The sequence below is a fragment of the Talpa europaea genome (genome assembly GCF_964194135.1).
Source record: "Talpa europaea genome assembly, chromosome: 10".
Classification (NCBI taxonomy): domain Eukaryota; kingdom Metazoa; phylum Chordata; class Mammalia; order Eulipotyphla; family Talpidae; genus Talpa; species Talpa europaea.
Window position 1 is genome coordinate 43,849,640 of NC_140077.1, and position 22,823 is coordinate 43,872,462.

At 47.6% G+C, this 22,823-nt stretch overlaps 1 protein-coding gene across 4 annotated transcripts in view; it reads left to right on the forward strand.

Moving 5' to 3' along the window:
• Nucleotides 1-15,236: 15,236 nt before the first annotated feature.
• LRRC20 (leucine rich repeat containing 20) overlaps nucleotides 15,237-22,823 on the forward strand; it is a gene marked incomplete at its 3' end in the record, with an annotated part of 76,406 nt that continues 68,819 nt past the window's right edge. For 3 of the 4 annotated variants that reach the window (XM_084246284.1, XM_084246286.1, XM_084246285.1), the window contains exon 1: nucleotides 18,867-19,077. In XM_084246284.1, coding sequence (XP_084102410.1) covers nucleotides 18,996-19,077 — 82 coding nt within the window. In that variant the 5' untranslated portion in view covers nucleotides 18,867-18,995. Of the gene's footprint in view, nucleotides 15,304-18,866; nucleotides 19,078-22,823 lie in introns of those variants that run through there. The other variant, XM_084246283.1, reaches the window with a different exon arrangement.

A 22,823-nucleotide genomic window follows, 5' to 3' on the forward strand; every position in this document is an offset into this window, starting at 1 on the left:
GTCTTGTCCAAAACTTCTTTCTTTCACTGATATTCTCTAGCATAGAGAATGTATTCTCTAGGGAAATGTATTCCCAGATAAGGAACTCAAAGTAATGGCATCACTGTAGATTAACAGAGCCTTTTTAGAATCAACTGAACAATAAACACCACAGCAACTAATATCCAAGGGTTATTACTCTATCCCACTCTTTCCTACCACTTTTTATACACCACTGCTTTATATATTCCTAACAATAGCCCTCTGCAGTAGTCTCCAATTTTATATCCATTTTGGAGATGAGGAACTGAGCCTCAAAGAAGTTGAATAACTTGCTGTATTACTTATCTATGGCTGTATAGCAAAACCCCCTCAAATAGCTTAAAACAATACATACTTATTGTATTTCAGTTTTTGATGTCAGGAATGTGAAAGCCACTTGCAGTGAAGATGTCTGCCAGGTCTGTAATCATCTGAGTGTTCGACTGGGGCTGGAAGATATGTTCCCAAGCTCTCTCACGTGGCAGGAGCAGGAGGGCTCAGATTCTCACCTCAGGGACTTCTCCAGAATGTTACTTGAGTGTCCTCAGGACAAGGCAGCTGCTCCTTCCAGAGTGACTGAACCAAGAGAGGGAATAAGGACTATGCTACAGTGACTCTTTTGACCTAGCCTTGGAAGTCATATATCAGGCTGTCACCTGTGCCACATTGTACTTACTGGAATCAAATCACTAAGAACTGCTGGCATTCTATTGGAGGGGGACTTAGACTTCACCTCTTAAAGGGAGGTGTATCAGGGAATTTGTGGATGTGTCTTAAAACTACCACTCTTGCCCAAAGTCACTATGATTGTAAATGTTTAGCAGGAGAAATCCAGTGTGCAAGCTGATAAACCCCTACCTTGCACCACACTTGTTACTATCCTTTGGCCAAAGAAAGTTACATGTCCAAACACAGATTCTATATGGAAGGTAACCAGAACCCATATCCCAGGATATATTTCACTGGAGGCACCAACTTAACATTCTGCCACAGAGCAGAATCTTTGATATCTCTGAAATACCGGTCTTTCTGAAGTTGTCCTTTGCAGTTTGCACTGTCTTATTTCCTTTGAATTTCCTTTCTCTGTTTTTAAGCCCTTGCCTTTCAAATCAGAAGATTACATGGATGAACCAGAGGAATGGACTCCTGGCTGGACCTTCAGCAATGACCCTTGGAATACTGTGGAAGTGATTCTGCAGGAGAGATGTTGGTTGGGCCAGAGTCAGCGAACTAGGGAATAAGGAGCTTCTATCCAAGCCACAGCCCACCTTAGCCCCCTGTCAGAGATGGCAGCTTCTCTCAGATCATGGGCTTCAGTGCCACACAGTGCCTATTAGATCCATAACAGCAACACTACTTTTCCCTCCTACTTAATTCGGAATTCAAGTCTTGTATGAAGGCATGGGATTGGTGTAACTAGAAATACATTGGGAGTCAGGTTGCAAGGAAAGGTGGAAAACAATGTTTTTAGTTTTCTAGCCTCTGCAGTATCAGAAGGCACACCAGAAGGAAGCTACAAGAGGCGTCCATGTACCTACCACAAAAGGCAAGTAAATGTGTATTAACATCTTGTACCTGGACTATCAGGATTCAGTCCCACTGCTTTTCTCATGTCACCTAAGTTCCTTCCTCCTGGCCATTAGGAGTCAACTTTAAAAAATCCCTTCCTGGGCTTCCCCCGGTGGCGCAGCGGTTGAGCGCTGGGTTTCTAAGCTGCCCGCCGCCTCTGCAGCGCCGGTTCGATTCCCGGCTGCTCCCAGGCCACCAGAGGAGGGCCCCACATGGTGCGCAGACCTCTCCTGCCGCCCGCTGCTCCCCTCAGCAGTGTACTTCGGTCCTTCTGCCTGCTCTGCTCCCCGCTCTGGCTCTGGTGAATTCTCTCACCTTCCCACGCTTCTGACTGTACCCAGTGCTTATATAAATAAATAATCTTTAAAAAAAAAAAAAAAAGCTACAAATTCTTTAAAAAAAAAAAAAAATAAAAATAAAAAAAAAATAAAAAATCCCTTCCTTGCCTTTGCTCAGGGGTCAGCAAACTTTTTCTAGAAAAGGTTAAAAGTGTAAGGGGCTGAGGGTGGTGCAAGGAGCTGAGCACAACACTTTGAAGCAATCCGCAGCTTCTGCAGCATGAGTTCGATCCCCAGCCAGGGAGCTACCCACATGGCACAGCAGACCTCTCCTGTCTCGCCGCTGCTCCCCTCAGCAGTGTATTTCAGTCAGTCTGCCTGTTCTGCCCCCCCCCACTCTGTCACTGGTGAATCCTCTCACCCCCTGCACCTTTGGCCTGTACCCCAGCTCTTGTATGTATAAATAAATAAATCTTTAAAAAATAAATAAATCTCTTTTAAAAAAGAGTAAATATCTTGGATTTTGTAGGGCATACAATGGCCTCTGTCACACTGTGAGAAAGCAGTTACTGACATATAAACCAGTGAGGGTACATCCAGTACAACGTCAGTCATGTGTCTCTTAACTAGGAGACGTTCTGAGAAATGCATCATCTGTCATTGTGCGAGTGTCACAGTGTCTGTCCACAAATCTCCACATCTACACTACATGGTATGGCCTGTGGGTCACCATTGTATATGTGCACTGTCATTGACCAAAACATCTTAAACCACTCTTGACTATATTTACAAAAGCAGGTGGCGGACTTGATTTGTCTTTCCATGGCAGATCCCCCATCTTTGCTGGTACTGACCAGCAACTCATCAGTTAACGACCCCCCACTGTGTGTAAGAATCTTCTGAGGGAGGAGATATGGCAGTAAACAAGACAGCCCAGTAGACGCTACATTCTAAACTAGAATTTAATATTCTAGTTGGGGTGTCCTTCCTGGACTTCCATCTCGCCAGCCAGGTTGCGCACCCTCCCTCTGAGCTCTCACAGTGCCCTGTGCTCTGTGGTCACTAATACCTATCTTGTGGGTGCACTTTGTCTGCTCATGTCCCTGGTTCCCTGCAGGACCACAGCTCTTCCAGGTTGAAGACTGGCACACTTCATCTCGGCTCCCGTGGGGCCTGGCACAGACCCAGTCTGTGGTCCAAGTCTGTTGAGATGATTCTAGGATGCCTTTGTGGAGGCTGAGATAAAAACATTAGACACAGTTGCGGGCAGAGAAGTCTGGGGTGACCAGATGTCTATTCAGATGATAATTTTTTTATCAACTTTCATGCACTACTTTCGAGTGTGCATGTCAATGAATTTTCACAAATGTTTATATTCTTGTAAACACCACCACAAGTAAGATATATCAATAGAACATTTCATCACCCCCAAAAGTTCCCTTGTACCACTTGGCAGTCAACACCCTCAACTCTAGTGCCAGTTCCAGGCAATTACTGACCTGCTTTCTAGCACTGCACATTAGCCCTGCCTCTTCTAAAACTATACACATGGAATCACACTATGTGTCCTGTTTTATGTCTGGCTTCATGCAGCATGATGTGGTGCTTGTGGCAGCAGTCCATTCATTTTTATGACTGAGTAGCATTCCATTTATGGATGTACCACAATCTGTTTATCAAATGAGAATTTTGAAGAAAAAGATCTCTTTGCTTCATCCCCACAAAACTTACCATAGGGGACTCAGAGGGGCTCACATAGCCTCAGATGTGGGATTATCTCTGAATAAGGTTGTGTAGAGAGTTGGGGATTGGGAAGCTGCTGATGTAATTGCAATTCTACAGACACAGTACCCCTAGATTCAAAACCGATGTACTGCAAAATCTACCATACCTGGGCGGACCTTTCTTTGACATTTATTAATGTAACAGGAATCTCATAAAGTAGAAGTAGCCTGGGTGTCCCCAGTCCAGAAGTGTCCTTCCTATAGTGTATTATTCCAGGGTCTAGTCACCTGGCTTCCCAAAACTCACTCCTTTTAACTCCCCTGCATACACCTGATACCTGTGTTCCCTCTGGTTCTTTTTCCCAGGGGCAGAGAGAGGCTGGTCCCACCCTCAGTAACGAAGCTACCCACTTAGATCTGTATCATCATAAGCATAATCACCATAAGCATAATCACCTTTTGCATCAAACTTTTCCACTTTACAAAGCACTTTTAGGCTATTATGTCTTTTAAGCTGAGCTGCTTATTAGTCTCATTTCACAGATAAAGAAAAGGAGGCTCAAAGAGGGCACGGTATGACTTCTCTGAGGTCACATAGCCAAGACCCGTGGAACAGGGACTAGTGCTCAAGCTGCTGATGGGCCACCCTCCATGCTCCCCACCTCTGCTGGCCTCTTGCACTGTAAAGAGGGCAAGGTGCCCCTTGGGCAGCCACTCTTTATCTTCACATCTGCTGAACTCCCTGGAGATGAGCAGCATCCATTTCCCAAGTTCCTGAAACATAAAAGAGGAAATGTGTTTAGAAGGTGATAACAATAACAGATAACTTTCATAGGCTGAGTCAGGTGCTGTATGAGGCCTTTCAGGACTCTTATCTCTAATATTCCCAACTGCCATACAAGGTGGGGATTATTATGGCCACATTACAGATGAGGAAGCAGCCCTAGAGACACTAGCTGGCCTAAGTTTACCTATTGAATCTCTAGAATTTCTCTGGTTTCCCATGGTTGGGAACAGTTCACTGTGCACAGGTATTGACATCAGACATGTTTTGGTTCAAATGCTGGCTCCCCCACCCACTGCTATATGACCATGAGCTCTGAAGCTGTTCAGAAAACCTGGACAGTGGGAGGAGGAAGCCCTCATTCACAGAGTGTTCTCCTAAGGATGAAATGTCAGACCCAGCCAAGGTATAGCCAATTGAATAATTATTAAGCACCCATCCGACCCAAGAAGATTCCAGCAGCCAATAAGGCTGGGAGAAGAGGGGCAAGCAAGTGTGACTGTGAGGCATTCCAGAGGGGCCAGAGCTCCAGGCTCAGCATTTCCTCCCTTGGAGGTCTTGTTGAGTGATGCCAACAAAAGTCTGTAGTTGCAGACTTCAGAAAATGAGGTGTGGTTCAGGCCTGATAAAGACCTCTCTTGAAGTCAGCTCATTACCTGTCATATCACAGCCCAACACCTGTCCTTCTTGTCTTTCACCCTCTCCATGCCAATATTTAGTAGAAGACTCCTCCTGGGTGCAATCCTTTCTCTATTAGACCTGGCCTGCAGGGGGAAGTGGACAGTGTACTTAACACCACGCCCACCAGTGCAAGTGCTGGCTCCAACAGTTTGAACTCCTACCAGAGAGAGCACTTTTGAAATGGAAATGTACTGTCATGAGCAGTGAAGGGTGTGCCACGCCCTGTACTCGCCACAGCCCAAAGGCAAGGCACACCCTGTACACAGCCTGGGAGCCAATGGCAGTGGTGTAAAATTAAGGCAAAAGGTGCTCTGCCATGGGGAGCTTCTGCTTTCTTTTGGTGGAGTCCAGGGTTTTCAGTGGGAATCTTTTTATGATGACTTGGTGGGTACTGTTGCATTGAGTATGGATGACTCTGACTCAGTTACTGGAGATTCTCCATGGCTTCTATAACCTGGCTTCCACATCTCATTCAGAAATAGCCATTCAGCCTCTTGTATGGCCCCAGCTCTGGGTTCAGAGGGGAACAAGAACAGCCTTCATGGAGCTTCCGTCTAGCCATGGGGATGCCTGAATCTAGGTTTTCTGGTTGGATATGTATGAGTTTACTCATCTGCCTACAGTGAATTAGCCTCAGAAGTCCTGGGAGAGCAATGGGCTCGCAGTGTATCTTGGATTGCATCTCCACCTTCTCTTCCTTGGCTTTCCATTACTCTTTGAGTCTTGAAGAACACCAACTATGATCTAACCTCACCTCCCTCTCAGTTTCTGTGCTGTTGTTCTTCATCCCCTCCCACCACAGGATCTTTGCACATGCTACTCCACTTGCCTAGTAGTTCTCTGTGGAGAACAGTCATTAAGGTGACATTCATGATCCTTAGCTCCTTGAAGGTGGATGCGACCTGTGACCTGCTGCTAATCAAAGGAATTTGGGGAGCACTGCCATTGGTTCCCAGGCTCTGTACAGTGTCACTCCAGTGTGATGTTATATAAGGCTCCATCTTGCTAAGAGACTCACTCTAGAACTCCCCACCTCTCTGTCTTTTGCTGGTTTTGCATAAATAAGCAGCCATGAGTCCTACCATGAGGAAATGAATCCTGCCAATAACCTGAGTGAGTCTGGAAATGGGCAACCCATCCCCAGTCAAGCCTCCATGTGAGAACGCAGCCCTGCCTTACACCTTAATTGCAACCTTGTAGTGGATCCAGCTCAACATGCAAGGACTCCTGACTCACGGAAACTATGAAACAACAACTTTGTATAAGTATTTTCTTTTTATATCCAAAAGGGCAGACTTTTTATGAAAGGGAGAGAAGAGTAAAGGACGCTGGCTGACACACTGCAGGGAGAAAGATCTGCCCCTGAAAGGGACAGGTTTGTTAAAAAAAGATGCTTGCATAGTCACAGGTAGGCAGCCTTGGGAGGAGAGCTCCTGCTGCTGCATTGCAAAGAGAGAGGGTCAGTGATGAGAAACACCTGCATAGTCACAGGTAGGCAGGAGAGTGGCTGCCTTGGAAGGATTTTCTATATGTAGCACAGAAAACCAATATATTTCCTAATATTCATCTAGTTGGCTCCTACTCATCCCTTATAATTCCCATACCACTCAGATGAATTTTCTCAGGGCAGACTTCCCTAGCATCTCTGCCAAGCCCTGATCTCCCTGTTAAGGATCTCATGCCACTCTGTGCCTCTCTTCCACAGGACCTGTACAGTAATAATTATGTGATTATTTAATTAATATCTGTGCTCTGCTAGACATATGTTCTATGATAGCATCCAATCATGTTTTCTTTTCCTCAAGGACAGTGCCCTACACATGTAAGTACTCAGTAAATATCTGATGAATAAATAGTTTGCAGAAGCGTCAGGCTTAGGAGGAGTGCAGTGATAAACAGGGATTGTTCAGTAGTTGGAGGCTAAAATGACATGGGGGATATTGGGTAATGTAGTCCTAAAAACCCACTTTTATTGCAGCATATCTGTACTAAAGCTAAAGTTGTATTTTGGGACACCATGGCGGGCATGCTATATGTCCATTCAGTAGTTAAAGAGGCATAATGAATGGTCTTTTCTGCTTCTTAAATATTTACATTCATCTACTTGTTTCTAAGGTCTTTTTATTCCAGCCTCACATGGAAAGCCTGAAAGACTATGATATTTCTGGGTCTCTATCTGCAATTTTTTTTAAGCAGGAAAAGGAAAAGGAGTGAGGAAATGGTTTTTGCTCTTTCTAAAGCTGCACACGAGGAGTAGTTTGATTCTGGAGTTGTGGGGTTTAGTGGGTTGTTAATGAGCTCTCTTATCAGTAGAGGCAGTCATATAGAGTATCCTCCATAGAGAGAATAGTCTGCTACTCTGGGTGTGAGGTGGGGCTACTCAAAGGTGGTATATTGGTGACCACATCTAGCTCACAGAGGCATTTTATTTGGCTTACATATTGCTCAAAATTCTTTAATGAGTTGCCAACATTAAAAATCCCAGAGACTTCAATATAGAAAAAAGTCTAGATTTTCTGAATAATCAGATTTGGCAATAACTGATAGCACAGCATTAAGACTGGAACTTGATTTATAGGTGCCCTCTTAGGTGGCACAGTCTGCACAGCCTTCAGCTGCCTGCATCATGCTGTGCCTGGACCCCAGGAGCACCTGAGTCCACTCTACCCAGTGCGCTAAGACCACATGTTCCTAAGTATTCATCCAACCTGTCATTTGAGGTTCTGATCATATGCTGCATAATGATGTTTCAGTGTGCAATGGATGGCACATAAGACATATTTATATAGCCTACATGTGGAATAGCCAATTCCAAGTAGGTGGGTGGAAGTACACAATATGAGGTGCACACAAACAATGAAATCGCCTAATGACACATTTCTCACCACATATCCCTGTCGTTAAGTGCTGCTTGACTATATGGATCTAGCAATTATTGTATTCAGGCAAAATTCCCTTGGGATTTCCTCTAGGTTTCCCCCATCTGACTGATCCTCATAAACTCACCTTCCCTTGTCTCCTCAGTAAGAGATGTGTTCGTGACTGCATGTGCTCTGTGCCTCTCCCATTTCCCTTTCCTGTCTATCCCAGTCACCTTCCTGTTCCTAGCACTTCTCTGACTCAGGCCTTTAGCCCTCTCCAAGGCCCATTCCATTCCAATATTATTTCTTCAATATTGTTCTCAGGCTTGGCAGCTAAGAGTATGTGTGTCTGTCTTAGCAGTGCTCTGGAAGTTTGCATGCTTCTAGAATAAACTATGAGAAGAGAGATGAGTGGTTGTTCTTATATAAGGCTCTAAACACCCCCCAACAGATGCAGATAAACTAAGACAGTCCGGGGAGATGCCGGCCCAGTTTGGGATGCTTCCAGATGTGTGAAATAAAAGAGTTCCCTCAAAGTTTGAGACAAAGTCACATATGCAGTCTTCCCAAGGGCATGTGAGGGCAGGGATATCATGGCTTGAAGGCATTGTTTAAGGCTGGGTGAAACTCTCTCCCTGCAACCTCCACCTCCTTTTCCCGCTTATTCCCAGGGATACCTAGGGAATTGACAACCCTTGTGGATTAAGTCAGATAGACAGGATTTGAATCCTGATACTGCCATGTATAAGTCATGTGGCTCTGGGCAAGTCATTTAGTCTATATGTTCCATGTTCACATGCCTAAAATGGGGATAACACGAGCACAGTAGTGAGCTCACAGGGTGGTCTTCTGCAGTGAGAAATTGCATGTAAATTGTGGATCACAGCCTGACACAAGGTGATTGAACAAGAGGTAGGTGATGACAATGTTATTGACACCCCACATGACTATCTCACACTCATCTCAAATACAATATTAGACATGCTGAACTCTCTGTCACCCCTATCCCCAAACCTGTTTCTCTCTGTGGCTCGATCATGGCACCGCCCAGGAAAGGTTCAAGCCAGAAGCTAGGGTGTTAAACTTGACACCTCTCTTTCAGTGTCCAAATTCAATCCATCGGCATGTCCTGGTGATTCGCCTCCAAACTGTCCTATGTCCTTCTGTCTCTGGTCACCATCATCTTTCCTCCGGGAGACTGGCTGAGCCTCCTATCTATACTTCCCAAGCTATTCTTGGCTCCCTTCAATCCTCCACATTGCAGTCAGAGGGATCTTAAAATACAAGTCAGATCTTGTCATTCCCTGTTGAGAACCTTTCATACTTTCAATTGCATTTAGATCATAAGATTACCCTGCTCACTCTACTGCTCTCGTCCTACATCCTCTCTCCACCACACACCAACCTCATAGAGCTTCTGTTGGCTCACTGAAAACACCAGCTCTTTACATTCTAGGGCCTCTGTGTGTGCTGGCATCTGCCTGGCACACTCTCCCCACTCTCTTGTCCTGGTCTTGGTCACTCATACTCTTTCTTCAGGCCTCAACCCTAATGTGATTTCCATGAAGAGGCCTTCCTGTTACTTTCTCTCCCTGTTCTTTCCCCCAAGGCCCTTTACACAAACTTTGATAAGGATGTATTTGTATGTTCTTTTACCGTCTGCCTCTAGTGTACCAAATTAAACACTCCAGGAAAGCAGGAATCTTATTTCTCTTGCTAAACATTGAATCCATAATACCTAGCACAGTACCTGGGGCAAAGTGCACAAATAAAATTAAAAAATTTAAACTGATGAAAGAATTAGGTCATTAACAGAACAAAACATTTCTGGATGTCAATACACGTACAATATAAACTCAGAGTAAGTGGTGTAAGAATTTGGTTCAGTGAGCACTTATGCTGGGTTGGTTTGACCTCATTAATCATCTTGGAGGGGCAGTAAGCACCCATCTATCCACCCACTTACCCATGAAGCCATTCACTTATCTATCCATCCATTCACTCGTCCATCTACCCACTTTTCCATGGCCCATTCATCATTTCATCTAATGTTCACTGAATATCTCTTATGCAGACTGATGCAAAATGCTGAAAAGTGAAAAGAACTTAGAGATCACTGAGTACAGTGGCTCAAAAGCATTTTGGATTTGGTTAAAGTCAAAATCTGAATAAAAAATCCAGGTATTTGAATTAAAAAAAAAACACATTTATATCATGATCCTGGACATAACATTTGTGTAAAACAAAAGGTTTATTAGGGCCTCCCCGGTGGCGCAGCGGTTGAGCGCTGGGTTGCGAAGCTCCCTGCGGCCTCTGTGGCGCCAGTTCGATCCCTGGCTGCTCCCCGCCCACCGGAGGAGGGTCCCACATGGCGCGCAGACCTCTCCTGCCGCCTGCTGCTCCCCTCAGCAGTGTACTTCGGTCCTTCTGCCTGTTCTGCTCCCCGCTCTGGCTCTGGTGAATTCTCTCACCCTCCCACGCTTCTGACTGTACCCAGTGCATGTATAAACAAACAAACAAACAAACAAATAAATAAAATACATGCCTCTTTAAAAAAAAAGAAACAAAACAAAAGGTTTATTAAATAAGGTGTGAATTATTATGTGTGAATTTCTCTATTCTGTTCTATTCAGTAGAAATGTTGATATTACCCAATATGGTTGGCAGCTTCTGCATGGCTCTCAAAGATCCAACCTCCTCCTATCCTCACGCTATGTGATCCTCTCCTTTGTGTGTGGGCTGGGCCTAGGGACTTGCTTCTTCTAATGAATGGGATGCAGTGAGATAGCACTTCCAGGATTAGGTTACAAAAGATGGTGTCTTCTCCCTTATAATGCTCTCTCTTGCCCTCTTGCTTGCATACTCAGATAAAGCCAGCTCCTACGCCTTGGGAGTCTTGATGGAAAGACCCACATGGCAAAGAACTGAGGGAGGCCTCTTGCCAAGTACTTGTGAGAACTTGGGGTGTCTTTAGTCAAATAGCCCGTGGGAACTGAATCCTGCCAGCAATGTTGTGAGAGAAGTAGGAAGAGGATCCCCCTCCAGTCAAGCCTTGCAAGATGGTAAGAAACAATGAGAGGCTCAGAACCAGAGGACCCAAACATGCCCTGATTCCTGTCCCACAGAAACCATCATATCAAAAGTATTTTTAACCAGTAAGTTTTGGGTGATTTCTTATGCAGCAATAGATAAGTAATACAGCTACCTCATGTCTTCTCAACCTGCTAATCAGGAAACATCTATAATTTGAAAAAAACACCAATCTAGTTCTAGGTGCAAATCCTATGCTGGGCATAGGAGGGAGATTCAGGGATGAATAAAAACCTGGTCATTGTCCTCCAGAAGCTCTAAGGATCTGAAAATTCAATAGGGTTATTTCTAGGACAGAGTGTTCCAAGACAGTAGAAGTTAATGAGAGGTTCGCTAAGACCAAATAGACCATTGTGATGAGTGGGGCAGTATCTGGAAACGGGGAGTCCTTACAGAGGAAAATGCAGCCTTCACAGAAGGGATTTCCCCAACCAGAAGGGGAATCTCTTCGCCAAAGGGATTTCCACACCAGAAAGGTTTGGAAGAGAAAGGAGAAGCCCATGAAGAACTCTGCTCAGGGAAGGATCAAAGATGCCACAAATCACGTCTGTATTTCCACTGTGGCTACAGCTTGTGGGTTGCTCACTAGACTTGGAGTTGGGGAGCTGGAGAGTGGAGGAAAGAGTGACAAGGGTTCTTGTGAAAATTACATGAACAAACAAGCATAAAATGCTTAGAATAGCACTGATGCATACTGAGTGCTGTGTTGCTATTCTTGTTTTGTTATTGCCATAGGGTTCTGGTCCTGGCAGTGCTCGTGAAAATCTTTCAGATTACCAAACCCGGTCCTTCCTCCCCTCCCTGCAGCATCAGGCCCTGCTGCCCAAATCCATACGAGTGACTCAAGCTTACCACTGGGTGGGGCTCAGATATAGCAAATATCAGGAAAGCGGTTTTGCAATGGTTGAAGCCTGAGCATGACTTTAGTATAGTCCTTTTGGGGATGAGTCTTATTTCTCATAGCAAGTTGCAAGCATCTTGAAGGTACTGATCCTCACTCATATTTGCAAACCCTGCAGGGGGCTCATGGTGGGTACCTCTCACAAGGCAGAGCCTTCTGGAAAAAGGATTAGGCGACTGCTCTTCTGCTCAGGATGGTAGCGGCTTGGAGTGACCTCAAGTTCCTGGCTGTTGATAACTCAGCTCTAAGCAGAAGAATGACCCCAGATGGAAAACTCAGGAGGCATAGGATGATGCATGTGGTCTGGCTCACACAAGTCAATGGGACTTCATGTTCTGTTTCTACCCAAATATGTTTTCCCTAAAGAATGTGTGATAAGGATAAATATGAGAAGAATAGAGTGGAAAAGGAGAGACTGTATTTATTTGCTAAGGCTATTGAAGCAAGGGACCACAAAGTGGGAGTTTTAAGTTATTTCTAGTTTGGGGAATTTCATTATTCAGAAAAAAAAAGAAAGAAAGCAATCACTGATGCATGCACTTACTGTATGAGCTCTGGTCTATTTGAAATCAAGTAGTCTTGGGAGAGGAAGCAAACACACTGGGAACAGAAGAGGTGGCACAGGAACAGGGAGGTGTCTTGTCCATGTGAAATTGGAGGATCGAGGGTGAAATTCCTGGAAGAGGGGACAAAGTGAGGTAAGCTGTGAATGTGGGAAACCCCAGGCTGGAGCCACCTGTCAGTAATACTGAGCCCTTACCACCTGCACAGAAGCAATATATTGACTATCTTGGGTTTGCACATGGCCTAGTGGGAGAGAGAAGAATCCACCTGAGGAAGCTGGACAGAAATATCAGGCTGGTTTTGAGTGAAGCAGAAGCAAGAGTGTCTGCTTTGTTCAGAGTAATTAATAGGGATCTTGGTTTAGGCAGTATGAACTCAATCCATTTGTTATTTATATCTGGTACCTGGTATGTGCATGGCAGGGATGAGGCGATGAAGTTGGGAATAAGCCTCTGGCCCACCTGAGAAGGCACAAAGGGTCAGAAACCGTGGTTGCCTAGGCAACCCCTTGAGAGCAGGTCTGTGTCTGATTCATCTGGTATCATGACCCCAAGACACAAGGCTTTGCATGGAGCAGGCTTTCAGTTTGGAAATGCTTCTCGTCCCTTTGGTTATATTTCCACTCACCTATTGTATTAGTTTCCTAGGTCTGTTGTAACAAATTGCCACAATTGAGTGGCTTAAAACATACTCCTCTCGGGCCTCCCCTGGTGGCGCCACGGTTGAGCGCGCTGGGCTGCGAGGCTGCCGGGCCGGTTCATTCCCTGGCCTTTGGCAAGGGTCCCCCCCCAAAAAAAGAAAAAAAGCAAAACAAAACATACTCCTCTCACAGTTCTGGAGGTTACAAGTCTGAAATCAAGGTGTGGGCAGAGGTGGTTCTTTTTTAGAGACTGAGGAAAAAAATTTGATCATAGCCTAGACCTAGCTTCTGGTTCTTGCCCATAATCCTTGAGCTTCCTTGGCATTCTGAATGTGTCTCTCTTTCTGGGTCTTTTAGAAGAATACCAGTCACACCCAAATCCAGTTGCTTTTAACTGGCCTCTAGTTATCTTTACTAGGTATATCTGCAATGACTCTATTTCCAAATAAGATCACTTTCTGAGGTACTAAAGGTTCAGACAACAACCTTTTTCTTTTGGTGTGTGTATGTGGGGGGTGGGGTGGTGGTGGTGTCACAATTCAACCTATAAGATCTATCCAGACTCAGGGGGATGTGTTCCCCAGAGACAGAATTAATTAATGAGTGTTGTCCCTCCAGGACTCCCTCATCCGAGACATACTTCTGTTTATTAGAGCAGTCCATTTGTTAGGGGGAAAAGGATGTCCCAAAGCAAATTCCATATAGGCTTTGTGGACTCCACCCCCACCCCAGGCCAAAGCCAAAGACACTGGGAACTCCAAATCCCATCACCACCAAAGGGAAGGTGGCTGGGACCTGAGGGTGGGGTTAAGCAGCGAGGTGGATACAAAAGGCAGACACGTGGGCTTTGGGGATCCCCCATTTTTGGCTCTGGGCCAGCTTGCAGCGTCCGGCCAGCTCTGAGAGTGACTTTGGGTTTCCAGGTCGTCGGATCGGGTAGGACGCATTAAAGACTTTATTTCCCTATTTTCTCCCTGAGTTGTACATTTTCCTTATTTCCTTTTCTCTTGTAAATAAACCTTTTATTAACCTTTTGTGTGTGTCTGTAGTAGAGTATTCATAAGTCCCTTTAAAGCGCGCGGGTGAGGACCCACAGCCAGGAACCCGTTTAATATCGGGGCTGCTCTATAACACATTCACTCGTTGATCATCCTCACTGCTTGTATCAGGGGCTTCCTCTCCCCGCCCCCCTCTGCCCCCATTGTGCCTAGTCAGGTGAGTAGCGTCAATCCTGTAAATACGGGCCTTGAAAGCTGCTTCTTCCCCCTGAGCTATAGTTCTGGACACTGCACTAGAGATTTCAGGCATTAATCTTCATAGTCACTCTCCAATCTTATGGTGGTGAACACCGGGATTTAGAATTTAGAAAGGTGAATTAACTTGGTGTAGCCAGAATTCTCTCTAAAAACCTGAAGGGGGCCCTGAAGGTATCACATGAAAATTTTCCAATTTCTCATTTCACGATTTTCAAAGCACCTCTGATCTGGGTAGTTCAACTTCACTTTCTTTGTTTCTTTCTTTATTTTCTTTCTTTTTTTTTTTTTTTTTTTTTAGATTTATTTATTTATGCATACAAGAGCGGGGGTACAGGCCAGAGATGGGGGGCGGTGAGAGGATCAGAGACAGAGTGAGGAACAGAACAGGCAGCCTGACCGAAGTCCACTGCTGAGGGGAGCAGCTGGCGAGACAGGAGAGGTCTGCTGCGCCATGTGGGTTTCTCCCTGACCGGGGATCGAACTCGTGCCTCAGAGGCTGCGGATTGCTTCATAGTGTGGTGCTCAACCCCTTGCGCCACCAGGGAGGCCCCAACTTCACTTTCTTAAGAAAAATAAATTTGGAGCCTCGGTCTAATTGATCCTGGGAGCTGTTGCACGTTCCCGGCTCGATCTCCGCCTCTCCGGCGTTTTCCCTCCAGAAGCCACACACAAAGCGGACGCACCCAGCGCACGAGAGCGCGCGGGCCGCCTTTCCGCAGCCTCGGCTCCCGGGCGCACGGTGGCTGCGCGCGCTGCCTGTCCCCGCCCCGGCGCCGACGGTGGCGCGGCGATAGGCCGAGTGGCCGCGCGCGCACAGACCGCAGCTCCGCGCGCCCCTCCCCGCCGGCTCCGCAGCGCCGCTGTTGCATGGGGCGCCGCCGGCGGCCGAGGGAGCGTGACTGCGCTGCGCAGGGCGCTAGGAGGCATTGTCGCCGTAAGTGGAGCAGAAAGCGGCCTGGAACGGGGCCCCACGCTGGGGCCCCGGAAAGTAAACGTAGCCTGAGGCTAAGCCTGGAGGGGCTGGGGGAAAGGGAGAGAAGTGTCCCCCTTTTTTAAACGTACCTTCCCCTCCCCCCCCCCGTCCCCCGGTGGAAAGAGCAGCGGTCCCCCAGCTGTGGCTTCTGCAGAGCCTGGGGGCCGGGGGCCGCGCCGACTCTTGGTTGCAGACTGCATCTGGATTGGCTCGGGGGAGTGGGGGCGCGGTGCCAGGAAATAGGGAGCCTTGGCAAACGGTCCCGGGCGGGCCTTTATTCCCGCGGGAGGAGCCCCTACGGGGAGAAGCTGCCTTGTCTTTCGTCCCTGAAGTGACACTTTCGGGGCTTGCTTCCGCTCCAGGGAGCCGCAAGTGCCCGCCCCAGCGCGTGCTTCTCCGCCTCTGGGCAGCTCGCGAGTCCCTGGCGCTCTGCGATCGCCAGCAGAGATGATCTCCCCTCCGCCTGCTTTATTCTCCCCAGTCCCCGCCTGCCAGGCTAGCGGAGGGCCGGCGACCAGGAGCCATTGGCGAAGGGCGCTTGAAGGGGGCGGGGGTAGATAGACCTCTGAGGTGTCCTCTTGCGCAAAGCGCTGGGACCCTGGCAAGACCCCTGCGCTCAGCTTTGGAAGGCGCGTGGCCCCCCAACAAGGCTCCAGCCCATCGGGCTCACGCCCAAACAGGCTTCTTCCTGTTGGGTGGGAAAGTGGGTCACTTGTGTTCTGGCCTCGAGTGGGCTTTCGTGGCTTCTTGTGATCGATCCAGCCCTCTGCCTCTCTCACCGACCCACAGGTTCCTCCGCGTGGTGTGGTCCAGAGGACCAGCCGGAGCCTGCTGCGGGGAGCTTGTTCTCATGGCTCAGGAGGCTCGAGTTGCCCTTCTGAGCGATTGCCAGGCTCTAAAGTTCCCAAATGACCACACCAGTAACTAAATATAGGAGCAGCTGGTGCTGCGGGGTGTCTCAGTAGCCCTTTTGCACACATATCGGGGCTTCAGATAAGGTAGAGTTCTCACTGGTAAGTTAGGCTGGAGCCCTACAGAGGGCTTCTGTCTGGGTTTAAGAGACATCCCTCCCCCAGTCTTGTATCCAGGCAAAACCAGGTGGTAAATACAGGAGGGCCAGATTGCCAGTTCTCACAAAGCAGGGCAACTTTCCCCCCTCTCTGGCATTCAGTTTATTATATCCTAGTTTACTCTCTGGACCTGTTTAATGACTTATTGGTAATGCCTTAGTTTACCTCAGTCCTCACCTATGCCCTGCTGTTGCACCCTCACCCACCTTATGCACTTTGCCCATCTGGCACCATTAAACTTTCGAATTTATGACTTCTCATTTAGACAGTGTCTTAGATTTATGTTAGATTTGAAACCCAAATGATGGCTGTGAGCTTCATTTGGGGGTACTGCTAATTATGTGTTATACAGTGTGTTATACAGTACAGGAGGAAATCACAGAACAGGTCAGCCCCTGTCCCAAGCAGCCTGCAGTCCAATTGAGGGCTATATATATATATATATATATATATATATATATATATTTAAAAGCTCATCAACAACCCAGTGGCTTATGCAAAGGTAGTAAGTGCTACTGAAACTCAGAGGGAGTAGAGAACCCTGAGGGCTGGGGCAATGAGGGAAGACTTCCTGAAGGTAGAGAGATGAACATTCTACTCATTCCTCAAAGATGAGTTCCACTGAATTGTTTGATTGAAGTCACATGTGTATGAAGCTGGAGTTAGAAGTTGGCATTACGTCTGCACGTGTACTGCTTGCTCCTCTCTAGCTTTCACTGAGTACCTGCATGTCCTGGGCTCTGGACTAGACAAGAATAGATATTTTGTTCAGTCCTCTTGTGTACCCCATGAGGTAGGTATTCCTCAATCTCCTACTCAGACAAAGAAACTGGGACTCAGAATGGTTATGATTCTCTCCCAAGTCTTAACTAACAATGGCAGTTGGGTACGAGGTATGTCTGCAGTGTAGAGTCTTTTCCCACCACAGTGTCTCAGGCCTCCAGAGTCAGTCTCCTTGGTGGTGAGAGGCACACACATAATGAACTCTCCACTGACTCCCCCTAAGCAGATGGGTGGGCTTGGCCAGCCCCCAGTTGGCATTCCCTGCCCAGATTGTCCAGTTGAGCAGATGTAGACTTTTCCTTGGTGTGTGTTGACAGTTCTCAGACAGACAGATGTGTGTGTGTGTATGTTTGTGTGTGTGTGTTTGTGTGTATGCATGCATTTCTCTCCACCCTTCACATTCCTCTGCTTTTGACCCACTGAGTTCGTTGGAGCTCCTCAAACAGTCTGTAAAACTGGGATTGGGAGCCAGGGACAAAGAGAGGCACTGACCTCAGCCTCAAAGTACTTTGTCTCTGGGATGCTGCCACTGGGACTGAGTAGCTTTAAAATTTTTTTTTTATTTATTTATTGATACATATAAGAACTGGGGTGTAGGCCAGAGGTGCAGGGGGTGAGAGGAGTCACCAGAGACAGAGTGGGGAACGGAACAGGAGAATCAACTGAAATACACTGCTGAGGGGAGCAGCCGGCAAGACAGGAGAGGTCTGCTCTGCCATGTGGGTTAGCTCCCTGGCTGGGATCGAACACATGGCATAATCACTGGCAATAGCTTGAGAGCACTGAGACTTTAACCCCTGCGCCACCGGGGAGGCCCTGTGGGTAGCTTTTGTTACACAGTGAGCTCTGGATGTAGAGGTGGGTTGACTGGACTATTGATGCTTACTCACTTTGACCTTGACCAGATGATTTAGTCCCTCTCTCTGCCTCAGTTTCCTTCTCTAATAAACAGGGAGTTAGAGGTGTTTTTAGAGTCCCTGAACTCTTTCAATACCTAATAATTTAGATTGTGTTCCTCAATCTTCTTTAAGCCTCTCTCCCCCAGTGATCCAATTTCCCTTTTCTTGTTTCCCTGCCTTGCTCTCCCTGTCCCCTGGGGTTCTGCAAATAAACTCAGATTCTGACCAAAAATCAGGTCTTCAGGCTAAAACTAACCTTCCCTGCATATAGATAGGTGGGGAGAGAATTTGTAGAGACCACCCACCTGCCAGATGGTGAGCTCTGACCAGGTAGGGCCTTTGTGTCTCCACTTCCTGGCACCAAGGAGGATCCTGACAGATGTGGGTGGGGTGAGCAGGGAGCTGGAGGAATTGTCTGAAGGGCTGTGGATAGAGCACCAGCACAGAGCCCGTGGGATGGAGGGACAAGTGTCTCTCCCCTGCAGCTGGCTCCGCTCCCCTCCTTGAAGCTCCACCTATTAAATGAGTCACACACCAGTGCACACCTGAGCCTCACGCTCACCTGGCCACTGCTGCAGGCCCTGGCCCCCAGTCCAGTGAGGTGACACATGTTGATCCTCCCAGGAAACTGTAGGGATGGGCTGCCTCCACTTTTGAAGGGCAGGTCAATCACTGTGGAGGCCAAGTTGGATGTGGCCTAGGCTCTGGGCCCCTCGTGAGGAGGTGAGTGGCCTGGGTCCCTCCCTGCTGGCTTTCGCAGTCTGGCTTCTTGGGGAGGGTGGACTCAGGGGTGGGTCCCTGGCCAGTGGGCGGGCATTTCACAGCCATGTGTCTTCCTCAGGCACAGGCCCTATGAGCAGCAGACCAGCCTGGTGGCTGGCGACAAGACCCGTGTGTCTGCATGCTGAAGAAGATGGGTGAGGCGGTGGCCAGAGTTGCCAGGAAGGTCAACGAGACGGTGGAGAGCGGCTCGGACACCCTGGGTGAGTGAGGGCAGGATTTTTCCAACTGTAAGGTGCCCTAGGGGTGGTTTATGAAATCGGTTTATGAATGACATAGGGAAAGAAGGTAAGAGACGGCATCAGTATGGAACTTTGTAGTTTTATTTTTTTTTATTTATTTATTTTTTCTTTTATAGAGGCATGTTTTATTTATTTATTTGTTTGTTCGTTTGTTTTGTTTATACATGCACTGGGTACAGTCAGAAGTGCGGGAGGGTGAGAGAATTCACCAGAGCCAGAGCAGGGAGCAGAGCAGGCAGAAGGATCGAGGTACACTGCTGAGGGGAGCAGCGGGCGGCAGGAGAGGTCTGCGCGCCATGTGGGACCCTCCTCCGGTGGCCGGGGAGCAGCCGGGAATCGAACCGGCGCCTCAGAGGCCGTGGGCAGCCTCGCAACCCAGCGCTCAACCGCTGCGCCACCGGGGAGGCCCCGCGGAACTTTGTAGTTGTTAATTCATAGACACCAGGGCCCCGTGTAAAGTAGGTTTCTTCCTCTGCATCATGATCAAAGAGGTTTGTAAACAGAGTGAGGAGCCAACCCCCTTCCCCCAGCCTGTCTGCTTGCCCTTGGGTTGTCAGTGACTCTGAGTGTGTATGTGCTCCTTGACCAGGTGACAATAGTTGGCGTTGGCTGTGCAGGCCATGACCCAGGCCCCGGGGCTTCAGGAAAGTCACCCTATTGAATCTTTACACTGTTCCAGATGGTGTTACCTGACAGGCACCACTAGTTTCGGCCTTCAAATGAGGAAGAAGTGGAGGGTTGAAGGCAAAATGGACTTTTCCTACATCACTCCACTGTTTTACTTGAATTGTGTCAGATAATGTTGGCTTTGAATTGTCCATAGCATGTTAACCCATGAAGTTAGCCCCAAGACTGCAAGCATTTAAGCAAACCATTCCAATTCATTAAACTCAGTAGATGTTTATGGACTGTCTACTTCGTGCAAAGGTTAAGAGGAGATGCAGTGCAATGATCGTGCGCATGCGGCCCACTGGAATATAGTATCCCTTAGCCACAGGCACATGTGTGCACTCAGAGACAGAAGCCTAGTCCTGCCTGGGATGACTGCAGGTGGTCAGGTGGGTTTGAGTTGGGTCTTGGCACAAGGAGAGGAATTTCATACACAGGTTGGATGCGTGTGCGTGTGCACATGTGCGTGTCTGTCTTACACAGGAGCATTTCTATGGTGGTTGTTGCCTGCACTCAGACCCAGAGTCTGGAAAGGCAGTGTTTCTCTGGCAGCTTCTGGGACAGGAGGTGGTGGCCCAGGAAGTAGAGGGCCACTCAGCTTTCAAGATGCGCTTTTTCACTGCTTCCTCTAGGAGCCTCAGCCTTACCCTGTCCATCCCTTGCTCTCTTCCTCTTCTGTAGCATCTGTTCGGTATCCTTGGAGGGCAGGAACCCTGTGGTCTTTTGCTCCCCACCCCCCAAGAGCCAGAGCAGTGTTGGGCACTTTGGAAGCACATGAAAGTGTTTGCTGAACTGAGCTAAAATGGGAAGCGTCTCCTCTATTAGCAAACAAACTCAAGGGGTATCACTGGTTTTGGAGGAGCCTTCCGCTGGTGAACTCCTTGATGTGGGCCCTTGGTGAGGTGTTCTGGAATCCTGCATTGGTCACTAATAAGGTTGTATTGACCCCGCTATTCACAGTTCTCCACCACTAGTGTGACCTGCCCCCACTGGAGTCTCCCCACTACTGCCTGCTAGCCAGCTACCTTAGCAGGTTGCTTTAACCTCTCTGAGCCTCGCTTTCTTCATCTATAAAATGGGGATGTAATCATGTCCTTCTCAACAAGGTGGTTAGGAGTAATTATAATTATAATGTCTGTGAGATGCTTGGTATGTTAGTAACACAATAAATGGCAGCTAATATTTTAAATTTTTTCTCATCTCCAAAGACTAAAGGTGGGGCCTAAGTCCCTCCCCCCACAAACACACCTCCTCCAGGTGTCAGCCAGTCAAGGCTAAATGTCTTCATATTGCCTTTGAATGGGGAATTCAGCGCAAATGGCCAAATGTTGCAGGGAAGGGGGACACACGTGCAGCACAATCTCATCCAGATGGGTGAAGGAGGTAAGGGTAGAGGGGTGGTAGAGAGGGGAGGAAAGAGTTCTCACCCCCTAGGGGAGGTGCTGTTTGAGAGAAGATTTCAGAAGAAGTAGAGGAGGTGCTATCGCCTGCAGGCAGGGCTGCCCTGGAGTTGGGAGAGAGAACTCTGCATAGTTGCCGCCCTGCAGGGAGGAGGTAATGAGGAATGGCAGCCAGCAGGTGGAGGGCCTGGAAGTTTGTGTTGAATCTAAGAGTCTAAACTTCAATGTCTGTGAACCAGAGATTGCAAACTCAGTTCTTCTGCAAGCCAGGTGGGGATTTCTGTGAACCAGATAGTGGATACCCTGCTTGGGATAAAGTGTGCTGGGCTTCTAGGGGCTCTGAAACCAGCTGCTCTGCACTACCTGAGGATTATGCCCACTGAGGAAGCCAAGCCAGGCCTCTGGCCACCCTATCTGACCACACAGTGACTGGGATTGGAACCCCAACTGTCTGGCACCAGAGACAGTAAAGCTTTCGTCACCTTGGGAGAGGAGAAAAATCCTTTTAGCTATAGCAGTTTTGACCAAATCTTGAGATTTTCATGTGGAAGTGACTAGGACTGTAAAGTTAGGGCTGAACAGTAGAGGGCCTTTTACATCTTCAGTGCCCAGAGAAGATGCAGAATGTCAGACTTGTACCATGGGCATCTGCCATCCTGACGCTGTGCAAGTAGAACTGATCAGGCTTCTGCATCTGAGGGGTCTGGAGCCTAAGCAGCCAGCACCTATATATGTTGAGCACCTATATGCAGGGTGCTGGAGGCTCTTAGGGATATGTGTATTAGACCCTTGCCTGAAACTGGCCTGCCCCTGTGAGACCATTGAACAGCAGTGAGTGACATCCAGGTTCCCTGCCCAGCTGGGTTAGACAGACCAAAGGTGGTGTAATTTAGAGGTGGGAGACGTTGCTGGGAGTTGAAGTAGTCCAGGAAGGCTTTCTGGGGGAGGTGGCAACTGAAATGGGTCTTGAAAAATATGCCAAATAACCCAATATGGTTCCCATGTAAAACAACAAATAATCTGAAGCAGGCTAAATAAGCAGCACCAGTAAATTGCTTAAATAGATTTGTTATAGCTATACAGTGTGATTTATGTTGCCATTAACAATGGTACCTGAAATTTTATCATATGTTTGAAAGAAGTCTGGCAAATTCTCATGTATAATGTCATTTGGGAAAAAACCCAGGACCCCATTCTCTGTATACAAGATGCCAATTAGGGCCTTTCCTGGTGGTGCAGTGGTTGAGCGCTGGGCTGTGAAGCTGCCCTCAGCCTCTGCAGCGCAGATTTGAGCCCCGGCCACCAGCGAGGGTCCCACATGGTGCGCAAACCTCTCCTGCCACACCTACTGCTCCCCTCAGCAGTGTGTTTCGTCAGTCTGCCTGATCTGCTCCCCACTCTGGCCCTGGTGAATTCTCTCACCCTCCCGCTCTCCTGACAGTACCCAGTGCTTGTATAAATCAATAAATGTATAAATAAATAAATCTTTTAAAAAAAAAAACCACCAAGATTCCAATTATGTTAGCATGTATGTACATAGAAAAAAATTAGAAGGAAATAAAACAAGATGTTAGAAAATACAATTTTGCATTTTCTAAATGTTCCATGATGACACATTATTCTTACAAGAGGAGTAGG